At 39.7% G+C, this 26,203-nt stretch overlaps 3 protein-coding genes across 5 annotated transcripts in view; 1 reads left to right on the top strand and 2 right to left on the bottom strand.

Annotated features, from left to right (window-relative positions):
- cmtm8a (CKLF-like MARVEL transmembrane domain containing 8a) overlaps positions 1–3,442 on the top strand; it is a 4,376-nt gene extending 934 nt beyond the window's left edge. The window contains exons 2-4 of one of the 2 annotated variants that reach the window (XM_027014415.3): positions 644–832; positions 2,109–2,228; positions 3,123–3,442. In XM_027014415.3, coding sequence (XP_026870216.2) covers positions 644–832; positions 2,109–2,228; positions 3,123–3,203 — 390 coding nt within the window. In that variant the 3' untranslated portion in view covers positions 3,204–3,442. The remainder of the gene's footprint in view (positions 1–643; positions 833–2,108; positions 2,229–3,122) is intronic. The other variant, XM_027014416.3, reaches the window with a different exon arrangement.
- A 2,446-nt stretch (positions 3,443–5,888) lies between these two features.
- On the bottom strand, positions 5,889–8,815 carry smim13 (small integral membrane protein 13). 2 transcript variants are annotated; one of them, XM_027014421.3, is made up of 4 exons: positions 8,726–8,815; positions 8,353–8,472; positions 8,038–8,121; positions 5,889–7,170 (listed from the first exon to the last, which is right to left on the bottom strand). In XM_027014421.3, exons 3-4 carry the CDS (start codon positions 8,111–8,113, stop codon positions 6,980–6,982), a joined length of 267 nt encoding a protein of 88 aa, XP_026870222.2. In that variant the 5' UTR covers positions 8,114–8,121; positions 8,353–8,472; positions 8,726–8,815; the 3' UTR covers positions 5,889–6,979. The 2 variants fall into 2 exon arrangements, with proteins under 2 accessions (XP_026870222.2, XP_026870221.2); XM_027014420.3 differs by lacking the exon at positions 8,726–8,815 and having other exon boundaries at positions 8,353–8,559.
- Positions 8,816–9,684: 869 nt separating this feature from the next.
- Positions 9,685–25,451, bottom strand: cdhr2 (cadherin related family member 2). Its single transcript, XM_027014401.3, has 30 exons — positions 25,378–25,451; positions 25,170–25,235; positions 24,779–24,915; positions 24,630–24,683; positions 24,441–24,530; positions 23,827–23,916; positions 23,463–23,582; positions 23,100–23,246; positions 22,895–22,970; positions 22,483–22,595; positions 21,933–22,148; positions 21,394–21,549; positions 20,248–20,409; positions 20,076–20,137; positions 19,240–19,480; positions 18,062–18,301; positions 17,310–17,379; positions 16,586–17,170; positions 16,325–16,396; positions 15,598–15,647; positions 14,880–15,046; positions 14,311–14,404; positions 13,704–13,792; positions 13,296–13,367; positions 12,887–13,031; positions 12,569–12,690; positions 12,177–12,290; positions 11,635–11,718; positions 10,944–11,001; positions 9,685–10,587 (listed from the first exon to the last, which is right to left on the bottom strand). Exons 1-30 carry the CDS (start codon positions 25,418–25,420, stop codon positions 10,444–10,446), a joined length of 3,879 nt encoding a protein of 1,292 aa, XP_026870202.3. The 5' UTR covers positions 25,421–25,451; the 3' UTR covers positions 9,685–10,443.
- Positions 25,452–26,203: the final 752 nt, after the last annotated feature.

Raw genomic sequence — 26,203 nt, 5'->3', positions numbered from 1 at the left:
TTACCGTCCCCGCGCGGGAACCCTCAAATAATCTATTTGAATTTTCGAGCGCGCACAGGTGTATCCGCAGTCACCTTTGCGCGCTCTAAATTATTTGTCTAAAATAAACCTATACGCTCTATGTTTTTGTGTGTGAATTGTGTGTTTTCCTGCTGTACGTTCCGAGAACCATTTTATTACGCATATAATTTCAGTTATTGAAAAGCATTCAAAGTAGTTGAAAAACAACACTGACTGGTCAGTTAAGCGCCTCGGCAGATCGAGTAGAGGAGAACGCCAGACGGTCAATGTCTGGTCAGTGAAGTCATTTTGAGAAACGAACCGATTCCTCTATCAGAAGGCCCTGCTGGAAGGCACACAGTACAGCTGATGGTCTTAAATGCCCACGTGCTCAGGTGCATGCAATAAATCTTTATTTGGACTAAATAGATTGTGTGTGTGTGTGTGTGTGTGTGTGTGTGTGTGTGTGTGTGTGTGTGCGTGCGTGCGTGCGTGCGTGTGTAAATAAGTAAAAATTAAAAATACAGAAGCAAGGGCCACACAGTGACTAATATACTAATAGTCTAACAGCTATCAGTGCTTCAGATAATTAGACTGGATATTTAATAACCTGTTGGAAAATTAATGCATCCACTCTTGCCAGGTTCTGGGACTACTGGTGTGGACACTGATTGCTGGAACGGAGTATTTTCGCTTCTCTCCGTTCGGATGGGTGATGTTTGTCTCTGTGTTCTACTGGGTTCTCACACTCTTCCTCCTCCTCCTCCTCCTCACCAGGGCACATACACGGATCCCACAGGTACCCTGGAGTACCGTGGTGAGTAGAGCAATGGTAATACTGAAATCAATTTTTGTCAAGAATTTTAAACAATAATATATTAGGTTGATAAGAAGAATGTCAGGCTTGATGTGCAGAAGCAGAGTTGAATGCAGGTTAAACATAAAAGGTTTAAGGAAATAATTCTCAGAATAATCCAAACCCAACATCAAAAACAGGTTAGGATCAGTAGCAGTAGAGATAAACGACCTGGCAGACAAATGCCTGGCTTACAAGGAACAGGCATAAGAGCAAAAACAGAGAAACCAGGCATAGATCCAATACACCTGAAGAGGTAAGTACAAAGAATGGCTTGGAAACTGCAGACAAAAGCAGCGCAAGACTTCACAAAGACAGACTGAAAGAGGTAGGTATAAATAGAAAGAAACATTGGGGATAACTAGACACAAAGGTGAATTTAATGAAGGGAGGGGAGATTGGGAACAGACAGGAGGATTATGGGGAATGTAGTCCACAGCAGGCAGACTGGAGGCTACAGACAAAACACAGAATTTGACTTGATCTTACTATTGTCAGTGCTTGATTATTCACACACCTATTGTACATCTAACACATCCATTATCAATGTTATTAGTTACAGCTGTGCTGTTTACATTTTACCAATAGCAGCCTGGCATGTAATAGTAACAAACGTATTAGAGTTATCTGGTCTTAATTTGCACTTTAATATGCAAAATAACACAGTAAATGGCATGCTGAATTTGATGTACTGAAAAATAACAATAAACCATTAGACAGCGCATTTAATGCAGACAATTTAACCACTTTAATTGCTGTTGGTTTATAAAACATTGCAAGTGAAAAAGTTCAGAACAACAATCAACTACAATTAACATCAAATAACTGATAAACAATACCTCCTTCAGTAAAGTTTCCTTCTTATATAAAAAATAAATGCAAATGTTAAAAATAGACAATATTAAATAAATTATAAATAAATGAATAACAAGAACCTGTAACAAGATAATAATAATTGTCCAAAAATAAAATATAAAGATGAATAATTATTTTTGAAAAGCCTGTACAGTTTTGTGTGAACTATGCATACACATGAACGTGACATCTCTGACAGATGCAGCTGGAACTGATTAAACCAATAGTATTATATAGCTTGTTAACATAATATTGCGTTTTTGTATGTTTACCATTGACATAACATCATACACACACTTGTCTGGTGCTGACCTTTTTTAAATATAATAATTTCACTTATCTGCTTGGAGTTAACACATGACAGTAGTGTGATTTTGTATTCTGTTTCCTGTTTAAGGTCCTGGTATTCAACTGTAGTGCCACCCTGCTGTACCTGGTGACTGCTGTTACCGAGGCCACACTGGTCGGTTGTGGAGTCAAAGGTCAACATGACTACAACAGTTGGGCAGCGTCCACGGTAATCCACAAAGAAGGATTATGGTGCAAAATGTTAAAAGACTGATTATGTAAATGAGGGACCTTAACCAATCAATTCTAATCGAATTTAAATCTGCACAAGAATATTTTGAAATTAAAGGAATATTTCAGCACTAAATCTTTTTTTTTTCTCAACATTAATGGTCATTTAAAATGGCTGTATAGTGTTTATTTGTCAAATACTTGCTTTTAGAGTAACAAATGTTACGAAGATACCATGTTTCAAGAAATTGTGCCATAAAGGCACAAAATTAATTTAGTGTTATCACGAAGTCAGGCTTTTGTGTGAAGTATTTTAATGTAGGCTACTTGCCTAAACACGTAACTGGCTCTTACGTATGCCTACGTAATTCTTATTCTCTGAGTTATTCTTTGCTGAGGGTTACGACTCGACTCTAGTTACAGGATCGTTTTTCCATTTGTGAGGTGTAATCTCAGGTTGAAGGTGTTAATCTCAGGTTGAAGGTTGTTTGACGACAAGGTAGAAGTGAAGCGAAACTAAACATATTCGTGAAAATGAAGCCTTAAACCCAATAGAGACTATATAAACAATCACATCACGTATTACTAAACGATTGCAGAGTACAATAGAAATCCCAGGTGAATTATAAAATATAGCGATATTATATATTGTGACAGGACTCACCGTAAAAAGGAATTAGGCCTAATAATAGGTTGCTATAGCGGTATATCTGAGTTTGTAAAAGCATTTTTTAATAATGCGAATAATTTAATAAATCGTATGGGGGTTAATTTTATTCCACTTTTTCTGGGCAAATAGATAGCAAAACCATTGTAACATTTAAATACACACGAACTGCCAAGTCCTTTTTATAACCCACACACTTGATCTTCTTTCCTGTCTGTTTTCCAGTTCTTCGCCTTCCTCGTGTCGTTGAGTTATGCTGGCAGTGCTGTCTTCAGTTTCAGATCCTGGCAGAAAAGAGACGAATAGTGCCAAGCAAATAAATCCCTTTTCAATTTAATAATGAAATAAACCAGGGTTTCACTGCATATTATATATTTTTTCTTTCCATGCGATAATAATATCTTACCGTCCACCACGGTTTGAAAATAGTAAACGATTTTTGTAGGTATTTCGATAAGATGTAAATTGATATGTTTTCTGAAAGAAGATGAGATTCGTTTTGATATGGTTTCTTTAAAAATAAATCATCAATATGCACCACGTTAGCTGTTTCTTCTGTTTTTGATTAATGCGGATTAAACGAAATCTGTAACGTTCGCAAGGGAAAATAAGTACTATTAAATAGTATACTTGCAGTATTAACACTGCATCACATCATTTCAATCACTCTAGCTTAACACAGAGCTCTCATAAAACATTCGCTTAAGACGAATAGTCATAGAATAGTAGAATCTTGAGGCGTTCTTAACGCTATTGATAATTGACACTAAATTAAAAATAAATTACGAGCTAACAAACACCATAAACTTCAATGGTGGAAAGGCTTCATTAACAAAGAGTTGGGAATCTGCATTACAGTTTTATATTTCACAAGAGATCATGGTGAAGCGAGAAGCAGCTATAGGTTGATGCATTCACGTGTCTAATAAGGAGTTGAACTCTCAGCAGACGAGTGTGGTTCCCCACTTGACATCACTTCAGCATGTTGTTTCCTGCAGTGCCTGAGGCACTGAAATAAGGATTCATGAGTATTAATAAGCATTCATGAGCATTCATATGAAATGTTTTCATTTATTTATTCATTACATTTTTCCATTTACGATTTATCAGCAAAATAAGATAAAGGTATAGAGCAAACAAAATAAAACAAAGAAAATAGTTTTTTAAATAAATAAACCAAAAGATAAATATGTTTTAAAATAATGACTTAAAGGAATAGAAGAAAGTGATTTAAGTTATAGAGTGTATGCATGTGCATATGTACATGTAAGGGGAAACCAAAGGCTCATTAATTTTAGTGTAACTTTCTCTTGTTTCTTTAAAAGTAAATAAAAACAATAATTTGCAGAATTTACAAGGTCATACAATGCAAATCAAAGTTGCCTTTCAAGCCCTGTCAAAGTTAATAGGAGGTCTGAATTGGCAGTCTAGCCATTTCCTTCTACACTGAAATCTGTAGAGCTGTACACATAAGGAAATGCAATATATCACTGGGCAATTCCCCCATTTGTTTGTCGACTGTAATTTCAAAACTGAATATGATATGCTTGGTAGGTTCTCCACTCTGCCAATACAGCCAAAAGCACTTGCGTACCCACAAAAATGAAATGCTACATCTCATTCAAAGGGTGTGCCATATGTTCATGACTGTTGGGAATCTTGTAAGTTGACATCCTTAAGCATATAGCAGATACCTTTATGCAGAGTGAATTATGTGAATCCCCTTGGGAGACAAACCCATGGCCTTGGAGCTGGTAACATTCCTCTCCACCGCCTCTACCAGGTGTGCCTCAGGGGAAAGTGGAGCTGAACTCTGTGGAGGCCCATCTGCATGGGCCTCCCCTCACTAAAAGGGGTCAGGTGCAAAAGAAACATGGCACTAGAGGCGTGTGGGACCTCCAACACCGGGGGTCCATTCTGTCAGCAAACACAAACGACGAAGACTATCACGGGTGAGGTCTGGTCACATGTACCCCCTGATGCAGTTCAGGCTTCAAGGGATAATGTTTTTGTTGTTTTTGTTTGATTTCCTCATGGTTTGTTGCTGACAGCAACCAGACTACAAGTTATGGATCGTCTTATTTGTTTAATCATTAACAAGCATGATCATCTTGAATCTTAAATAGAAAACCAATGGTCTTGCGTTATTACATTTTATTAACAAAGTCTACCTGTATTTTATGATTTTAGATAACTTACCTACACACAGGTGTCACATGTTATTTGTAGAGTCACTACCCAGATATGGCACATGCAGAAATACATGCGGTGGTGCATATCCTACATTTTCAAAAGTCATTCAAACTTCTTGAGCTGGATGATATATTCAGTTCTAACTCAGACGGGTTATGCTAATCAAAAAACACTCATATATATATATATATATATATATATATATATATATATATATATATATATATATATATATATATGACACACACACACAAACACACACACTTTCTTTAGCATGACTGCTTACCTGTGGTGTCAACAACCGCAGACCACTTTGAAATGCTACGGGGCATTTTCTCCGTCATGCTGGACTATGTTGGAGCGCTAGATGCGCAACACTGCCATCTGCTGGTCGAATGCCATTATAACGCATGTCTCTGAGCGCCATTAAAATAACCCGAAGGTATTCACTGTTATTTTATGGGATTTATTTATTTCAGGACTTAAAGATCCCATGTAGTACTTGACCATATAATAAATACTGGCAAACTTTAATAAATCTTAACTCTTTCCTTTTACACCAGGTTTAGTGCAACATAATCCTTCATTATACTCTAACAAGTGTTTGGAAAAGAACATGAAGGTGAGACTTGAGTCTGAACAGGATTCAGTGTTCCACTAATAACTTGAGTCTCTGTCAGCATGGCAAATCTCATTTACTTGATAATTAATGGAGGAATCAGGAGTAAGAACACCTTGAATATGGAGAAATATAAAAAGGCAATCTGAAAAGACAAAGCACTTCACATACACAGCATCTGTTGCAAGGGACATTTTATGAAATAAATTTATTATGAATGGAAAGATACAGCTACTGCCATAAAAGAAAGAAACATTTTTTTTAAAAAGGTATCATAAAATGTAATTGTATGTAGGTAGGTAACAAAATGACCAAGGGATAGAGGCTTTTTGGAAATGTTCATCAGGATGAGGGGAGGGGAGTTACAAATCTGAGCTCAACCTAGCATTGACCGAGGACTGAAGACAGCAGGTCCTCGATCAGTGGTAAGGGGTGACTCAAACCCCACCCCCCACGCTCACCGGTAACCATAGCAGCCTTTCTAAAGCCCCAGGGCCATATCTGGGCCACCTCATGGGCATTCATCAGGGAACAGGGGAACAACTGCAAGGGCTGTGGCCTCTTTTGTTTAACCAGCAGATAGCCCTTCCACCTTTTACTTAAGCGTGCCATTTCAAATAATGAAGAGAACATAGTCATTTCCATTGCACTTTTTTAAATCAGCAAACATTACAGTTAGATATTTATAAGAGTTAGTGTAAATATCTGCAGTTACAATGTCAACAGTTAAAAGTTTGCATTGTCAGTGATAAACTGAGTTTCCTAGACTTGGATTTTGCTTGCTTAAACATTTGAGCAATGCACATCTGTCGAGTACAGCAGTAAACCTGCCTCCTCTGCGTCTCCTCCATTTAACTCATCACACCCCCACAACATCGCCTCACCTAGCAGCCTTTGTGCATTTACGCAAACAAAATGAGTAGCAGCATGCCATAAAGAAAGGGGCTAAACCAGGTCAGTCTGAACTTTTCATTCACTCACAAATCAAAAACAAAAAAACCTACAAAAAGAAAAATGGTGGCATGACTCAGCAGGGTTGCATTGAGACAGTAAGCAGTGCACCTTGGCCTCCACAGTTCCAAACACATACCATGATGAAGAGAAACCGACGAAGGCCATTTCACACGCAAGATGGAGGCAACTGCTTTGACACTGGAGCACGCTGTCAAATCCTGATCAGAACCTTTTAGAATGGGGGGGGGGGGGTGAGTTCCCAGTGTACTGCTAAGGGGGAAAGACGGTGTCCTGAGGAGCAGAGCTTTCGGAGGCCTTATGTGGGTCCCGCCGGTGGGGCAATTCTTTGGCGGGCGGGCTTCGGCCGGTGACGGGGGGTCGGGGGTGAGCTGCGCTCACTCTCGGATTCAGAGAGATCCGTTTCTGCCTGGGGGGAGCCAGTGTCCCCAACAAGCTCTCGCAGGAACTTAAACTTAGAGAGGAAGAGTTGCCACACCACATACCAACCTGCAAATCAGGAACAGATTACATTTATTACTAAATTATTATACTAGTCCATCATGGCATGTGCTCAGTTGTTTACTGTGGCCATTCCTTAGTGGTTCATTAATTGCTATCTGATACACTACTTGGTACAATGACAGTTAAAACATTTGAGAACCTAGAAAAATTACTGTTTCAAATGGTATGTTTTGATAAACGTCTGTGACTGATTTTTTATTTAAAAATAGAATCTTCCATGGAAACTAATGCAGGAAGATCTGACTGGGTAACAACCAGACGAATATGGGATTCCCCCCCTATCTAAGCAAACAAAAACAAAGAGAGATATCTAGACAAAATTCCTTTGTGAAGGACCATCTATTATCAGACGAAACTGGACATTTTAATACATGGAATAATTCCTGTGTGGGATCTTACAAAAAAGGAGTGTGAAGGTGGTCCGGGCAAGAAACCTAGGCAGATGAAACACTCCGGAATCTGGAGCACACTCCGAGCTGTGCACGTCACCACTTACCTAGCTAGTTATTTTTAAAAGTACAAAAAGTACTTCGGGTTACGTTAAATGGTGTACGTTTACAACAAAACACCCAATCGACAGACGAAGAAGCAAAGCCAATAGTACTCTGACAAATCTGTACAGAAACCAAGCCTGCTGACAGTCTTAAAAAATATCTGCGCGTATCTTAAATGCTCTATCGAACTGTTCAATGTAATGAACCATAGGATATGTGACAATTTTCATGCTTGTCCGTCTAATCATTCTCATTATACAATCGAATAAACGCAGTTTTATGTCAAACGAGCGAGATACGTGAGAAATGGATATGCACAAAGAAACACACAAAGAGAATCTCTGCACGAGATACATACCGAAAATCATAAAGAGCAGGACGCATATCAACGTGGCTACAATGACCAGCACGGTCAAACCCAAGCTCTGCCACATTTTCTCTCCTAAAGAAGAAGTGCAGACGGTGATTATGTACGGGAGCTCGCGTCGGCTAAATCGTGCTAGCTATCCTTCTCGTGAGATTTAGCGCGAGCTATCCCATGCGCTTATTAGAGTCGTTAGATACAGCAAGTAAATAAACATAAGTGCACAGTTGCATAGCTGCAGTTGGTAGGAGCTGACTAGCTAGCTGCGAAGACAGCGTCTAACTAGTTCATTAGCAGAGATAAACATACAATTTATCAAATCCACGCTTCCTCACGGGGAGTCCCGCATGTGAGCTGGCCGCTGCCAAAAGTAACGGACACTGGGTTGGCGTGTCATGGATGGCCCAGGCGTCTTCTGTGTCTACATAACTGCGACACGTAAAGCAGAAATTTCAACAATATCAGCTGCAGTAAACACGGAGACACTCCAGAGCTAGCTGGCCCGGAAGCATTCGTGTGCGCGGCGGTTATTGGATAACGTAGATCTCCGAAGTTCACACACACACACAGTTTTGTTTACTAACTTTGTAGGGACCTTCCATTGTCATAGTAATTAATTAATCTAATGAATTGCACACATACTATTCATAGCCCTAACCTTAACCTCTGTAATCAGAATTACCTAGTTGGGAGCCGTGGTTCTCCTTGAGCTGCGGTTTTCTTGTCTTATCTTTTCACTCTCTTGACCATAAGGCAAGCATAGTGTTTATCCCCTCAAAGGCAGCCCTAAATAATTAATTATGGTAGTAAAATAGTTACCACCTCCAGGACTATAGTTGGTCAGTGTGTTTTGTGACTTTCTGCTGTGCATTTTTCCTAGGAGTGGAACAATACCATCTCAAATGGTATTCTCAAATATCTGATAATTTTTATGACTTTGTCTTAATGTGGAGTTGAATGTGCCTATAATTCGAAACGTGTGTGTCACGATTGGTCTCTCCCATGTTCCGTGTTTTCCCAGTCATGCGTAGTTTAGTTCCATGCCGTAGTTTCGTTTTCTCCGCCCCTCGTTTGATTTTCCACACCTGTCCTTCGTTTAGTTCATGTATTTAAACCCTGCCTTGTGGCCTTGGTCTTGGCTGTTCGTTCTATTGCTGTTCTTTGTTTATTTGCACGGTTGCGTTTCTGTTTGGTGGCTGTTCGAAAGCCCGTCTGCGTTTCAAAGCCTTCGTTTGTGTTAGGCTGTTTTGTTATTCTAGCCTTCGTGTTTCCTAGCCTATGTTATAGCCTGGTTTCCTTGTTTGCCTTAGTGTGTTTATCATGCATCCCCGTAATCTCCGCGTTGGCTCTATGACTCTGGACTACTCTCACTACGACTCTGGATTAGCCCTTAATAAATCTCGCTCTTCTCTGCACATGCGTCCGCCTCCTTACCGCTCACCGTTAGTGTGTTTATATAAGCACACAGTCATGGGTGAAATGCATTTAACATTAAGACACATGGAAATAGAAAACAAGGAAATTTCAATTTCTATATAAAACAAACTTGCACAGGTGCAAGTAGGTCTTTGAAATATAGTTAGAAATGGGCATTATATATACACACATGACAAAGATATTCTGCTTTAGGTCAGTTCTGAAAAGAAATTTCAAGAGCAAATTTCATTAACTTTTCAAATGTACGTGTCTGAAATTCTCTCATGCTTGTGATGGAATCAGTTTGTTTAAGCCACAGATCTGCCAATCTTCCTTTCAATACAATTTCACTACCACGTCTCAAATGAACATTTTAATTTAATAATTACAAAAACATTTCACATTGAAAACAGATAGTAGCTGTGTGTGTGTATAAGATATGCAATTTGCCGTATTAAATAAGTTGGCATGTCTACTAACAATTTGGCAGGATTTACAATTAGCAACATGCTGAACTTTAGTACTTGCAATTTGAAAATTTGTATAAAATATCTAATGATTGCTTTGACCAAAATGTAGAGATTATAATTAAAATCTGTCTGAAACTTTGGAGAATTCCCCTCCCAATCTGTTGTTCAAAAAAAAAGTGAGTTATACCAGTTTTGAAAAAGACATCATCTGTCCTTTTCATAACAAAAAAAAAAAAAAGAAATACACAAAAATACACTGATTCCAATAAAATTACTAATTGAAAAGATACACATATACTAAAACTATTTAAAGTGCAGCAAATACGACAGTTTCTCTCCCAAATAACTAGCTCAGACTGTGTTTCCCCCAATGCACTGGAGAAAAATAATTCTTGTTGTATAAGTTAAGTTTAAAGTCTCACTGCTGCAACCTAGGCCAAAAGTGAATGGGTGAATGGGAAAACAAGTCTTGTTCTCAGTCTGCACGTGGAGGTTGCAGCTGGCCGATGGGAATTTAGAGGTCTACAGAGCTGAACAAAGGGTTGGCTATGGTGATGCCCGGGCTCTCTGAACTTTTCTTTTGCCCTCGCTGCGCCAATGCAGCCCCTAGTGGCTCGATGTGTGGAGAATCGCCTCTCTCCTGTTCTTCCTGAATCACCTAACAAGGTAAAACACACACACACATACACACACACACACACACATTCATGATACAGACTAGACTGTGTATATAATAGACCAACAAACATGCACACACACATATATACACATAGGAAAGCATAAAACACAAGCAAAAATGGAGTCCAAACTCCACAGTCCAAGGCTGTCTTCCTCCAAGCTCCATGCATATACACTCACAATACTCAATGGCTTAAATGAACTGAATTCCCAGGACAGCAAAGCAAAAAATAGCAGGAAACAGGAAAGTCTGGTAACTTTTTGAAGAGCAATAACACTACAGTGTATGATCACCTTACTAATACAGCTATGTGTTAAATGTTATGATCTCTTTACCATCACCGGCATGTTGTCTTTGTCTGTCATGTCCATGTTGTAGTCGAGAGAATTCAAGCTGAAAATGGAAGAGGCACAAAATCTGAATTTAACAAAGCATCAGTATTACTGCTGCATGGCCTGAGGTGTGACGGGTTTGTGTGTGTGTATCCTAATAGAGTATCAACAGCAGTAGTACTGTAACTGTGGCTGGTCAACGGTGGTACTGCACCTGTGGCTGTACAGCAGTAGTAGTACTGTAACTGTGGCCATCCAGCAGCAAAACTACAGTAACTGTGGCTAATCAGCAACAGTAGTTCTATAACTGTGACTGATAAGCAGCAGCAGTAGTGTAACTGCGGCTGATCAGCAGCAGCAGTGGTACTGTAACTGTAGATGATCAGCAGTAGTACTGTAATTGTGGCTGTCCAGGAACACTGCATGCAGATCCATTTGTAAACATAAACAGACATCCAGTGTCCAGTGCCCACCTAATTCATCTGCAATTCCTAATTCATTATAAACAATCTATTACTGATGCAATTCCCTAAGAAATATCAGTGTTCCTATAGGTAAGAAATACAAAATAGATTTTATCTGGGAACTATTCAGAAATAGTTGTGAAATATACATGTAGAGGTATCAGCACCCAAGTCCATCGGGAAACATCATTAGGTGAGTGTGAACAGAAGCCTGGGGTCTGGGCAACTACCTCTCCTGATCGGCACAGGACGTCTCCTCATTAAAGCCCAGGTCAGTGGAGGTGTCGAAGTTCAGGTTCAGCACAGGATTCGCCCTGATAGAACATACATCACATATTAGCACGTTACACATGGTCACCAGACACCAGGACTAGGTGTTTGTTCTCTTGCGAAGGAAGGATGACAGGGCCTCGATCTTGAATGCAAAGATATCCAATACTTTATTTTCTGCTTTAATAAGTAACTTGAATAACAATTTTAAAGAATTTAAAGCAAATGGAAAGCACTGGCACTTTTTTAGTGAGACTGTGCCATACTTAAGCTTACATAAGCGCTTACATTTTCATGAGGTTGTAATAAGTCATGTATAACAGAATCACATTAAAAAAACCCTATTAAATCAAATGCAAATAGCAGACCACATGAATATTTATGTGAGAATGTTTACTGGCCCAAGGCATTCTAGCTCTCTACAGGGCCACAGAAATATCGATAGAATTTATTTCTATGTCCTAATGTATTAGGCTAATTGGACAGGAATATATGGACTCACCCCTCTCTGGTGTACATGTTGGTGCCTGGAACAACAGGTCCAGCTTTCTGGCTCTCTGTCGACACCAAAGCTGCTGAGTTCATGGCCTTGGCTGCCTTCAGTTTCCTCTTGTAGCTTGAAAAAACAGGGTGCACGTAAATCAACACAAGGTAACCACTGAAAACATTTAAACTGATACCTCTCTATGCAAGAGCTTGTGGGAGTGCATGTGTGCTGTCAATGTTTGCCAATAGTTACTTTTCAGATTTCCACAATATGTGGGAGGGATTGTGTGTACACCTTGCTTTTGGCCTGACAGATTTGCATGTAAAAAGGAGGACTGCACAACGCGATGGGCCATCACCCAGAGTAAGCCATTAGGTCAACCCCCCCCCAAAAAAAAGAGCTCTTACTTTGTCTTAATGCACACAAGTGACGTCACAGTGACGGCAAGAACGATGACGAGCCCTCCAACCAGGCCAATCATGATGAACAGCTCCGTTCTGTTCTCTGGTGGCTCAAATGTGCTTTTCAGCTGCAGAAATGTAACTAATGAATGAGCCAATCGCAGTGATTATTAAAGGCCCTAAATGCACGAATGAACATGGAATTCGGGTTGTGCCTCTGATTATCCAGACCGATTTTTTGCAAGTTGAGCGGTAAGAGATGCATCAACTAAAGCTGTGCACCACAGCGACCCTGCAGGTCGATTGTTAACAAGACACACTTACGATGCCCCTGAGGCCATACTGCTGGAGTATGACTCCATATTCCTCGTAGACTTCCTGTGAATTCAGGATCTTCCCTACAGACTCGGAGTCCAATGCCGTCCCGTTGGGGAACACGAAGTACGCCTCGACAAGAGTCACAGTTTTCCTGGAGAATAAACAAGTAAACAACCCAGCATCACTTTGTTGGGTCTCTAGGGGAATACCTGAAGCATAACTCCAGTAATTGGTCATTTTCAATACACATATTATTTGGGTGTTATCTTTAAAAAGAAAATAAAGTCAATTTAATGTTAATGTAGAAAATGATTGCATGTTCAGACTGGATACAAGTGATATATATTTACTAATCAAATTATTAGACTTTATTCTACTTATTGTAGTTTGAGGGGGAAAGCAGAGCTGATCTTACCTCTGTACATTCTCAGTTTCAGACAACACCTTAACTATATCCACTTTTGCTTTAGTGGCACCAGTCAGAGAGCTGTAAACAATTTCACACCAACAAAAATAAATGGCTTAATATTAAGATGGATCAGAACTTCTTAAATGTATGCAAGATTTAAACCATACGACTTAGTTCTTCTGTGGTAATTTAGAACAGGAGTGTTGCTCAAACATGCTTCATCATTATTCGAAAAACACTCAGATTAGCTGCATCAGATAATACAGACTAGGCAGGGGTCCAATCTCCATAGTTGGCTAATTGTCCAGGAAGAGGGCTGGCCAATCAGGTAGTAGGTGACTGTGCAATCTCAACCGCTTTCAGCAGTGCCAGTAATCAGTATGATTCAGGGGAAGCAGTGATGACATAGCTCACCTTCTGATTTCAGGCAAATTCTTGTTTACCTCTGCCACTGTTGAATCGAATCGAAGGCTCACCCTGAAGGACTTGTCGACCGTGATAAGCTGTGAAATAAAAGGGGTCACACCCCACTCCTCAATCAGCCATAGATCCACCAATCAAACTCACAACCACTCATCTGTTCCTTGCACCCGATCCTCATCTCACTTCCTTAATTAAGTCCTACAAGTCCCTACAGTCAACTGCTAAAGCTACTCCATCTTTTACGTTGCTTCTTTTGGCTACTTTTTACTGCTGGTGCCACTTCGAGAGCCTTTTTACCCGTTTGTGTTTTTTGCTTTTCATTAAAATTCCCATTTTGGGTTCTAGCCACTCATGTCTCATTCTGTGTCTACAACATATCACACAAGGGAGCAAACGGAAGCAGAACGTCGCACACACCTATAAGAGCAGCATATGTACAAACAATGGCATGCAGCTAGCAAACCTGAACACACTGGAATGTTGGCTGTTTGAGTTGTCCTTACTGAATTATTCAACTTTAACAAATAACTTCAGTTGGGACAATGTAATTAAGCCTGGTTTCTAAAACCTGTTTAACTGGATCTTTCAGGGTACCTACCTCAAGTGTCTCTTCTGTACTGAGCTCACCATTTATTGCCATCACTTTCACCAAGTATTTCCCCTTTTTATCACTATCCAGAGTCTGGAGGGACCTGAGAGAGAAACAAAGAATTCATTCACCATTTATGGGGTCATAGTTTGGACTTTGGTGACCACATAATCTCATTATCAGAGTAGGTGATAGCCAGACTAGAACAATGGTGTATTGGCTTTGATGATTCTGGCAAACCCAAAGATGTTTTTGCCATAGATCAGGAACACTTTCTCAATATAGAAATGTGCAACAGATGCAAAGAAAATGAACAAAGATGTTCAACAAATATAGCCAGTAACTCTGGAGACTGGTTGCTATGTGGATGGCCTGACTCTACACTGCAAAACTGATTTGAGTTGTTCTATCTCCATCTACTCATACATGGGGTACATAGTGGTACACATTCCAGCTCAAAAGCATCAAAGAAATAGCATTTCATGAACCATTTGAGTGAAATGATCAAAGGAGGTTCTGCAGCGAGGAGCACCAGAAGTGGTTACACCCTGAGGTCCAGGAGAAACATGCTTACTTGCCTGATAATGCCATTGTAGTTTTCATTGGCGTCTGGCTGTTTTATGGTCTCCGCGAAGAAGATTAGGCCAACTGGGTTTGGCTTATCGCCTGCCGTTGAGCTGGCAAAGTCCACTCCCGTAACCTTAAACGTGACATTCTTGTTCTCCCCTGAATCTTTGTCTTGGGCCTTTTTTGTAATGGACGATGACAGAAAACAGTTAAAGTAAAGGTAAAGGAATGCTACGTTTACAATTATTGAATTTGGTGAATTTGAACCTGAAACATAACTGAAATTGCACTGTGCAAGTCCTTAAAATTTTGAATTCATGAGATCCCAAACCAATAAAATACAACATAACAATCAAAAAACAACTAATCCAGTTATTAAACTATTAATCCAGTCATTTAAAAACATGGAAAAACAAGGTTAGGTGGTAGAACAACTGAAGTGGTAGCTCCTCCATTATTTGCTACAGACTATTATATGCATATACCGTTTTCCCCTCTCATATTCAGACAGACTCTATGTGCAAGAACTGAGTTAGAAACATATATGTAGATATATGTTGTTATATTAATGTAATAACTAAAACTACATGATAAAATCCAACTAAGCATCCTAACAGGAGAAAATAATGGAGAAGGCAGAGGCAAAAAATACACCTCGGGGAAAAAAAACCACGTAGGTACTGAACATGTTTTGATAATAACAACACAGCAAAATTGCCCTCTACTTACACGAACGTCAGCTACAGATGATTCCAGTTCAATATTCTCGGCGAGCAGAACTACGGGGACAGAAGCAGCCATGTTAGGACCCAAACATGGCGTCTCGACTTGATTTGAACTTTAACTTAACTGACTCGACTTGTGGTTTACGATTTGTGAAATTTAAGTGGGGGGGACAAGAATCTAATCGACTGTCATGCACATTTTTTGCTTCTCTCAGTAAATTTTAAAACACACAAAGACTCTTAAAACACACCGAAAGATTTGGAATGGACAGTAAGCCTAGAGAGCTAGACTATAGTGGGGATAAAAAGTATGCTTGATCGATACTATTTTTCTAGTAAGCTCCATATTATTTTAAGAAGTTTCTTGCATTTTTAGCTAGCTGGCGGGAAACTTGCTCCATTGTCCTACTGCCATTTTTTGTTAGCTAACATTAGTTTGCAGCGTAAATTTAACATCGGGTTTCAGGCACTGCTCCATATCTTTGCCATTGAGAATGCACATTTGCAACCTCATAAATAAATTAGACTATAAACTAAATAATGAGACTAAGCAAACATCTGTACAACATTGTAATCTCTGTTAGGACTCACAGCTGAAATCAAACACTGAAATCACACTGAAATCAAAAACCCCTGGTGGGCTGACTGAAAGCGTTGTAAATGAACATGTGAAATGTCATAGTGATTGAACTCCTAGTAATCAGAATGTATTTAAAAAGCTTAAAATTTACCAAAAAATTCCTGGACTGGGATGAACTCAGGTGCATTGTCATTCACATCCACTATATTGATAGTTACGACACCTGTAAAAGAGCGTGATATACTTCAATAAACAAAAGCTCCTCAGTGAACTATTACTATATATAAATAACTACCCAAATTAAATGTTATAATGTGTAGCTAAAACCCTTGCTGAAATTCATGTCATTCTGTGGCAAGAAGCAACAGTGACCAGTTTGTTATTCCTCCTGTAAAGAATCAGTATAACTTACCCTGGGTGCTATTCCCTCCCTTCTGTGTGTAAAGGTCAACCACTCTGGCCGTCAAATCCACCCGATCACACTCCTCATGGTCGATGATGTGGTCTGGGCTGGTCCTCACCACGCCCAAGGCATCCAGCAGGAACCACTCATTTGCACATGGCTCCCAGGCACCAGCACAGTGGCATTGTGTGGAGACAAACTCATAGATCAGTAAATAGCTACCGTCCAGATCGGTCCCGTTGATCTGGCCCACCACCGTCATCGGGGGCGAGTTCTCCACCACGCTCATGGTGAGGCCGACTGGGAAGATGGGTGGCGTGTCGTTGATGTCCACTACGTCTACTCGCACAGTGACCGTGGCACTATGCTGAGCCAAGTCAGCTGCCTCCACTGTCAGGGTGTAGCTCTTGCGCTCACTCTCGTAGTCCAGCTCCACGGCAGGGTCCACGGTGATGATGCCTTTGTAGCCGTCGCCGTCGGATGCTGAGCCGCACAGGAAGGTGCTCTGGCCGCTGCCGGTGAATCGGAAGGAGGTGCGGTTGTTGTACTCTGTTTGGTCAGCGTCACGCGCCTGCACAAAACCTACAAATATGCCTGAGGGGCCAGCAATGAACATATATGAGATCATCATGCATACAAACAAAGATCTGCTAGAATATATGTCAGACCGAATACATATACAAGACCTCTAGAATATGTCAGACTAAATACATATACACACAAAGCAACTTGCCTTTTTCACTTTCATTCACATGAAAGATGTAATCTGGATCCAGGTAATAAGGAGTGTTGTCATTGACATCCTGGGTTAAAATACAATATTTGGAATTCAAACACAACCCCAGACAAATACACACTTACACACACACACATCTTTACAATGGTACACTGTTGTATTTCTTCCAAAAACATTTAAATGAACACTAATCTTGAACTTTCTAAAATGTCTGTATTTGTATTAATGAAAGGTTTTATCTCTGTGTGTATCTAGGTATCATCACTGACTCTTTTTCTAACAGTATGCGCAATTTAAGGGTATTTTTGGACTCTAACGCTCTGTTCTAGGTAAGGATACTTTTTCTGTGTGGACAGCAAAGTACTTCAGTAAGTTGCTCTGGATAAATGGAAATGTTAATAAAATGTAATGTAACCTGTCACTGGATACGTCAGGAAATGCAGTGCTGAATATAAAATCACTAGATTATTTAACTAACCTTTTTTATTTGTTTTATTGTGAATGTCTTAAAAATCTGTGTTTAGTGAACCTAATCTCATTCCCTAATCACATTTAATAGTGTATAGAACAAAATAATTTTCAACATAGAAAATAATTTTCCATTCCAAAAGAATGGAAAACCCCTTTAATCTGAAACATATTTATAATGGAATCTCAACGGCAGTTGTTGGTTGAAAAATGCTGGGATACTCATCTACAGACACCTATAATTTTTCACATTTTCACACTGTGCAGGGGCCCACACTCACATCAACATTGATGATAGCTTTGACCCAGGACGACAGAGGTGGAACGCCCATATCCGTGGCTGTGACATTCAGTGTGATCACACCGCGCAGATCGGGATTGATGGCCTCTCGGTCCAGGATGCCCGTGCTCCTGATCATCCCAGTGTCTGGGTCCACGGTGAAGTTGGTGCTGTACGTGCTGTCCACGATGCTATACTGGATTTTGCTGTTGATGGTTTCTGGGTCATCAGCATCTGTAGCCTATGCAATAAGTAAAAAAATTAATAAGTACAAGCATTAATATTGCTTAATTAATTAATGACTCAGACAGCAGGATGTGACCTGTCTACATCCTATAAGCAAAAAAAATGGATTGGTGTAGAACAAACACATGAACAAGGTTACGATGTTGGAATTTTTTTGCATAGAATTCCTGGCAGATCCAAAATTGATCCTGCTAAATGACAAGAATACTTTTTATAATGCCCTTGCTGTCTCTAAATTTATTAAATTTATGAACATTATTGCGATGCCAGCACCTCGCAGTTCTCTCTCCAGCCAGCAGAGGGAATCCTCGCCTGAATATTAGTCCCCTTACGCTAACGTCTTTCAATTGCTCCCTTGTTTCTCTGTATATTTACCCTATATCCTTTGCTAGGTCTTGCTAATCCCTGTGAGAAACAACTCGGCGGTTCTTTGTCTATTGAGTCTCCTTTCTTTGTGATTACTTTTTCTGTACTTGGGCTTATGATATTTTGCATTTTCCTTACCTGTTTGATTTGTTCTGGTTGGACAGATGATTGGTTTAATGAACTTTGTACTTTTAATGGACTTTGTACTTTGTACCTTTCTATGAACTTGGATTTTGCCTGTTTTGTTACCTGGTGTTCTGTCATTAAAGGCTTCACACCACATACTAGTGCCTGGGTCTTTGTTAGTTATATTTGTTATATATCAGGCCAGTGTTAAAACTTAGGTTGATCTCATTCACTTGATTTTAATGATTTCAAACAGTGAACCGACGTCTGAAAACCCACTTTTATTTTAACAAAAAAGGACTGAAACCATCAGCGACGTTTGAATAATGGCTTGCCTCTTCTTAGTTACTAGACATGTCTGTTAACACACCCACTTCCATTCACACCATCCATCTCTTAGGGTGGCTAACTGTTTTCATTCACCGCCTAATATGATCTCACCTCGACCTGAAGTTGCAGCTCATTGTTCTCTTCAATGAAGACCTTGTAGTCTCTGAGAAACTGGGGCTCCTTGTTGTTGATGTCAATGATGGAGATCTCCAGAACGGCGGAGCCAGTGTTTCCTTCCGAATCCTGGGCCTGCAGTGTCGGGGAGTAGGAAGCTCGACGTCCCCAGTCCAATAGGTCACCGTTTTGTACAAAAATAGTCCCGTTTTCTAGAAAGACGTTGAAAAAGGGGAGCCTGCAAAAATGAAAGGAAATGCCACAAGGTGACGGAGAGGAAAAACAGTGTAAACGAGCATGATCGTGATGGCTGTCTTATCCCACTGCCCGACTCAGCCCTGCATACACATACAGAATTCAGTGTAAACGCACTGGAAATCACCTGTGCTGACCTCAAATATGGTATAAATCGCAAAATCATTTAATCAAAGATTGACTGGATGGGATGTGAAGTATACAAAACTGATAGTAAAAGAAAACATCTAAACTTGGTTGTTTTAGAGTAGACCAGAGTGGCCCAAACATTTTTACTTTCTGTAACACTCAGCTAAGAGCAAATATTATCTCTTGTTGAACTAGACTCTTTTACTGCATGCCACACCTCTTTAACAACACCCAATAAACTTACAATGTTATTTTGAATAACAGTTTCAGTCAACGATTTCAATAGTTTTAATCATTAAGCACATTATGATTATGTAATTGTAAGTATCGCTTTCTTTAATTAAATATTATATTGTGCTTGCAGTTGCTTATGCAGTGGCTCTGTTCTTTGTTTAATAATAACTAATTATTAAATAAATTATGTACTAACTAACTATTAAAGTACGTACATGCTCTCCGGGAGTAGCTTGTAAGTGAGGAGACCGTCGTCCAGCGCGTCTTCGTCCGTCGCCTGGCGAGCACAAGAAACGACACGAGTGACCGGTGGCCAGAGTCATCGTGACCGGTCTGACCATATTGGGAGCGAACGAGCGTGCAAGCTTTAGGCTAACACACACGTACCGTAACGGTGCTCACGATCGTTCCGTTTGGGCACTTCTCGTGCACAGACAATTCATAAACTTTTTTTTCAAACTGCGGGAAGTTGTCGTTAATGTCCATGATCTGAATGGTGACCGTCGCCGTAGAAACAAAACTGTCGATTGAGGCATCTGTAGCGATCACCTAAGGTAAATAATAAAAAAAGACGTTAGCATTTCTGACAATAGTGCTGAGGGGTGTTTACAGATTTAACTTTGTGGAAATTATTTAATACAGCACAGATGTTGTGTAGTACTTCATAACAACTATATAACAACTGCCACTTGCCATAAAAATCCACTACTTCACTAGACACTAGTTCTGATGTACCTTATGATCGTCCTGAAAAGCAATTTTAGATAAGCAAATGCCGTTTTAACAAGGCAAATGTGCAATCCATATGTGGGAATATAGTCTAATACAGATTTCCACACAAACTCGGGCCACTTCACATCCATTATTCTGATATATTTGTTTTTATTGTTTCTTTTATTAGACCTAATTTAACCAGATATAATAATTTAGCTAGCGTGTAGGTGGTGAGGTGTGAGTGGAAGGAGACTGATGTATGTCACATTATTTTGTCACATGCATACTGTACACAGACAAAATGGACATCACAAAACAAAACCAAGTCCAACCCTCAGAGCATCACTATCAACTGTGTGTTTGTGTATTTTAGGCCTCGTTAAGGCATCATACAAAAGATCATATAGAAAGTAAACTTTATGTATCCTCTCTGGCCATATGCTTCTGTGAAGCAGTCTGACCAGTACTTGCATGTAGGTTGTGTATATGATTGACCAATATTGGCATGCAAGAAGGTGGGACATAAAGAATGATCAAAACAATGCAAAAACAGCTGCATAGTGTGTGACTGTAGAAAGCAATTGCCAACATGAAAGGAAAAACAAATCCTGGACATTCTAGGCATTTTAGAAATTCCAGCTGGACACATTTTTAGGTCCCAAAAAGAGGACATGTCTGGGAAAAAGAGGAAGCATGGTCTACATTCCCTCCTTATCTACACAAAGGTCCATTCCTCTTAAACTACAACAATCATGACATGGGTTAAAAGGTAGGCAAAATCACCAGAAGCTCTCTAGAGCCAGGCCTATACGCGCCTACCTTCACGGTCATCGTCTTTGTCTTCTCGTAGTCGACAGCGTTGGGGTTTTTGACCTGGATCAGCACATTACTTTCCAAACTGCCGGACACCGGCGAGACGGAGAAGGCGTCCTGATCTGGTCCCTCAAGGTGCAGGTTGAAGCGACTGTTCTCACCCTAAAAGTCATCATTTTTATTTACACACAAAGGCGCTTATCCAGTCATTTCTATTACCCTTCTAAACAGTGGTCAGTGTGGAGTTTCAGAGAGGGGATGGCTCAGTTTTACACTGGGTAGCTGTATAACAACACCAGTGCAAGACCTAACCTTAAAGAGCTTGTACTGACAACATCTTAATGGAAAGAGCTGCCTATTACAATTTATTTGATGGCAAGTCATTAAAGTCATCGATTTCCATGATAAACACATAGGTATCCTGTTTCCTCTTTAGTGTCATGCACTGCTACTCCTCAGTGGTGGGTTTTTCGCTGTGCATTCATCAGACACACCCCCTGAGAAATAGCAACGTGAGAAACAAAAAATAATAATCTCCGTCTTACCAGATCTTTATCTTTCACCCTCATGTTCAGGCCCGTCACGGACAGCCCCACAGAGTGCTCATTGATGCTGCCGGTGAAGGTGTTGGTCTCGAAGCACTGGTCCTCTGTGCACTCATTAAAGAGTGGCGCATTGTCATTAAGGTCGCCTATCGTGATGTCCAGCTTTGCTGTCGTGTGTGCGTAGTTGTTGTCCACATTTAATTTGGTCTCAGTAGCCTGGAGAAAAATGTGATATCAATTTCAAGAAACCATCAATCAACAAATAATTTCAAACTGCCATGGATGTTACTGCTGTAAAACTTAATTTAGGCTATTACATCCATTTATTAAATCAGCTCAATAAAATTTAACTTAAAATACTTCTAGTTTAAAAAGTTCATGGCACAGTAAAGAAAAAGAACAAAAAAAACCCCCTCATGATAGCTGACACTGGCAAATGAAGGCTGACATCCATAGTTGAACACCTCAGGGTATGGTTGCCTACATTTGCTTCCATACATGCCCACGTACAGCATATACCTTATGCTACAAATGTCGGATCGTGCGATACCTTCACCATCAATTGTACAACATTGTGCAGCAGTGCCTCTCGATCAAAGACGGTCTTGATGGAAACAACACCATCATTTTCGTTGATCTGGAACAGGTCTGGTTCATTAGTGTCTGCAAAAAGAAGGGTTAGTGTTTCTCAAACGACGGGAGAGCGTTTTTTTGAGCCTAGTGATGGATCTGGAACACCATGCACTCTTCCTCTACTCACTCATTTGGTGCCAACTTTTATTTATTTTTCAAAACATCTTAGAGTGTTTTTAGTTTGACTTTTCATTCATTATTGTCACTGTTTCTGATGTCATGTATGAAACATCGATGAAACCCAGGAAACAAGTGAAAACAGTGAAACATCAATCATTTCCTGATTGGAGTTTGCAGTGCGATCCAGTACAGATCCATGTTTGGCTCACCTGCGATGCTGTACCAGATGATGTCATTGATTCCTGTGTCTGGATCTCTGGCTTGGACCTTAAATACAGAAGTTCCCTACAAATAATGACATCACATGTTTTTGTTTTCTGTCCTTTGAGACAAAATAAATGATAACATTTTAAAATAATACAACTTTTTTGTATTTTACCCTTTAAGACAACATCAAAACCACATGGTACATACCACTGAGGAATTCTCATTGACAGTGACCATGTTAGGGAGGTTTAAGAACTGGGGATCAAGATCTGGTACATCAACCACTGTAATGAAAGCAGTAGTGTTGCTGGACTGAACATAGTGGGGATTGTCATACAATGGTCCACCGCCATCCTTTGGAGCACATAAGGAATAAACAAATAAACAAGTAAGGAACTGAATTAACATTCTTCATTGTGTCCTTCTCGACATAATGATGGAGTAAATTAGCCTACGAAGTAACCAATATGAACTTTCAGCACACTCTAATATAGTTTCAATGATCATTTCGAACCCAGAAACAAGTCCTGAACAACCAGCATCTTTCTGAAGGTGTGAAGGTGGACTCACAGTCGCAATGATGATTATCTGATAAAAAGCACTCTTGTCAGTGAAATTCAGTGGTTCATTCAATTTGATGTGTCCTTCATTAGAAATAGAGAACATGCGAGCTCCATCTGTAGGCTGAACCTGAGACAGACATGGGAGCACAACAGTGATTTCATATGGAGAATCGGCGCTCAACAAAATTCCTGCACACTAAATGAACCCTCAGACCAGTTGCCTCAATTTGAAGCTGGTTTACTTTGTAAACTGTAAAAAACTCAAAGACACAATATATGACCATTTCTGCGCTGACCATTTCTGGGCTTGAACCACAAGACAAGCCCCCGACATCCAATGACCTTTACGAGGTATGTAAATAGAAACGTACTTCATGGATGGAGTAACTGACGTGGCCTGCTGGTCCGTCATCAAGATCTATTGCAAGCACTGTCAGTATTGTGCTGTGCACAGGTGTGTTCTGCAGGTAGAGAGATCGCACAATGTTGAACAAATGGCATGGTAGACAAACTGTGCATCTGTTACATGGGTGCATGGGTCATGTGCTTGACAAAACCAACAAAACTTCAGATGAGAATCTACTGGGGCCATAAGCTTGTCAGCTTTTTTCAGTACTTCACACAGGAAGCAGAATTGATTTTTTAGACATTAAAATTAGACATTATATGCCTTCCCACTGCACTCTCATCACACCACTGAGGAAGGCACAGAAGTCAGCGTTGCGTTTAAGATTAAAAGGCAACTCTGCTTCACTAGTCAGATTTCTATACTGTAAAATAGTGTAATGATATGATGCCCGAATGGTGCTTGGTTGACAGGATTTTATAAGCTTCTCTAATTTAACTTTTTAACATTTTTTTAGCTTTTGAAACTTTTTTCCTGAGATAAAAACTGAACAAACAGAAGGGGAAAAAGAGTCTCTTTGACTCTGACCACTTTGACTGCTTAAAAAAAGTTCTCTGTATGTGCAGTAACCGGACTCGCCTCTGGCACTTTCTTGTTGTATGGCGTGTTCTTGAACTCTGGTGCATTGTCATTTGCATCTTCAACTATAACACTTATTGTTTTCATTGTCTGAAAATATAATGTTTAGTTTTAGAGTCACGATTAGGGTTAGAGTGATGTTTAAGAGAACTGTGATCCCATGCTGCACTTTGCATGAATTAAACTTACCTCAGCATAAACTCCATCGCTAACAGTAACTTCTACTGAAATTATATTTTGCACCTATGGGGGAAAAAAGAGATTATTTGCTGCTCTTTGACAATGCACAAAATTACTAAATGTTTTGTGTTCACATGGCTTCTTTAAACTAGAATTACCTCTCTGTTAAGTGTGTTGTTGATGTAAACATCACCGGTAGTTTTAGACACCCTGAAATGATAATTATTGTCTTTGACACCATATGTCAGAGGGTCACTATCTGCATCAAATGCATCAATTTTGAATGCAAATTCGCCTGTGGGGGAGGGGAAGAAAACATTGTGGCTTTTAAACTCAGTGGGTGTCAATTTTAATGGGAAAACAAAAGTAACTTTTGATTGTGTTTGGTGCAACCCTAAAAATGGACAACTTGATCCTTAAGTTCTATGGTTTGCAGGCACGTTAAATAGTCGGTTGTCTTCATGGATATTTAATGCTTAGTTATGTATGATTGTCATATTGTACAGCATCATGAGACATTATCATTGTTTCGAGATGGACACACTGCACCTTTCGGAAGGTCCTCCCTCACGTGGACTACTGCTGTGTTGATGACTGGAACATTTTGACAGTAGCCTGTGCATTACAATGGCACAAAGATCACTCATGAGTGTATCCTCACTGAATTCCTTAGACAATATTTTGGACTTTGAGCTCATGCAACGCAACAATCACTAACCATGAGCATATCAATTACACCTTCTGGTGACATACTTACATGTGGAAAAGAGAACTAGGAGCAGAAGTAATAAACTCTTCATTCTTCTGTCCTTTGTCTGTAGATGGCAAACATGTGACTAAGGAAGAGGTTTATCATATGGGTCAGTCATCAAAACTTAAACAATTTCCCATAACTCCCACTGTTTGTCATTAATTGTCACAATTTTTAAGTGAATATTTTTATTTCTTTTTTTTAATAACAAAATATGTAACTTGTATGCATGTATATTGAAATGGGAGTTCAGGACATATTTCCCAAATGTGATGTATAGAGTTCAGAACATAGAGAATCTTAACTATGAGGGATATATTCTGATCTTTGTATTCAAGGTACTGCAATACTTGCTCTCTCCTACTGTACTGTATTTGGGGATGTGACACTTGGGGAAAATTAAGCAATGCTTTGTCAAATCAATCTAAAGAACAAGAAAGAGCAAGAAGGAACATCTTTGTTTTCTAATTGTAGATTATTCAAATCCAGGTATATGATTTGACAAACAAACAAACAATCAAGCAATCTAGAAATCTTCAATATAGGACATGACAAAGCTTACAGCTCAAGAAATATTATGAATATCAATTTACAAGCCTACCAAAAGAAGAAGGATAGGAATAATTTAGCAAAAGCAATGTAACGAAGATGAGAACTTTTTTACTCTTTTTAAAATGCGATTCCAAAGGAGAAAAAAGAGCAAGAATAGTAGTGAGCTCTAAAAATCCAAAACCGCGTAAACAGACTCTTCTTACCGTCCCGTCTCCTTGTGATCTTCTGATGGCTGTCGTTGCTTGAGCACGGGCAAGTGTTGATTGCAATCATGCTGTTG

Source organism: Electrophorus electricus, chromosome 3 (genome assembly GCF_041902795.1).
Source record: "Electrophorus electricus isolate QZ-2024a chromosome 3, ASM4190279v1, whole genome shotgun sequence".
Lineage (NCBI taxonomy): Eukaryota > Metazoa > Chordata > Actinopteri > Gymnotiformes > Gymnotidae > Electrophorus > Electrophorus electricus.
Note: the sequence above shows the minus strand (reverse complement) of the source record. Positions and strands in the feature narration are given on the sequence as shown.

Excerpts from the sequence above, each read along its gene's own strand:
- smim13 (XM_027014421.3), bottom strand. The coding sequence starts at position 8,113 with ATGTGGCAGAGCTTGGGTTTGACCGTGCTGGTCATTGTAGCCACGTTG. Across the intron at positions 7,171-8,037 it reads CCTGCTCTTTATGATTTTCG|GTTGGTATGTGGTGTGGCAA; the intron begins GTATGTATCTCG and ends CCTGATTTGCAG.
- cdhr2 (XM_027014401.3), bottom strand. The coding sequence starts at position 25,420 with ATGAAGAGTTTATTACTTCTGCTCCTAGTTCTCTTTTCCACAT. Across the intron at positions 19,481-20,075 it reads AAGCTACTCCCGGAGAGCAT|GCTCCCCTTTTTCAACGTCT; the intron begins GTACGTACTTTA and ends TCATTTTTGCAG. Across the intron at positions 17,171-17,309 it reads TGTGAATGAAAGTGAAAAAG|GCATATTTGTAGGTTTTGTG; the intron begins GCAAGTTGCTTT and ends CTGGCCCCTCAG.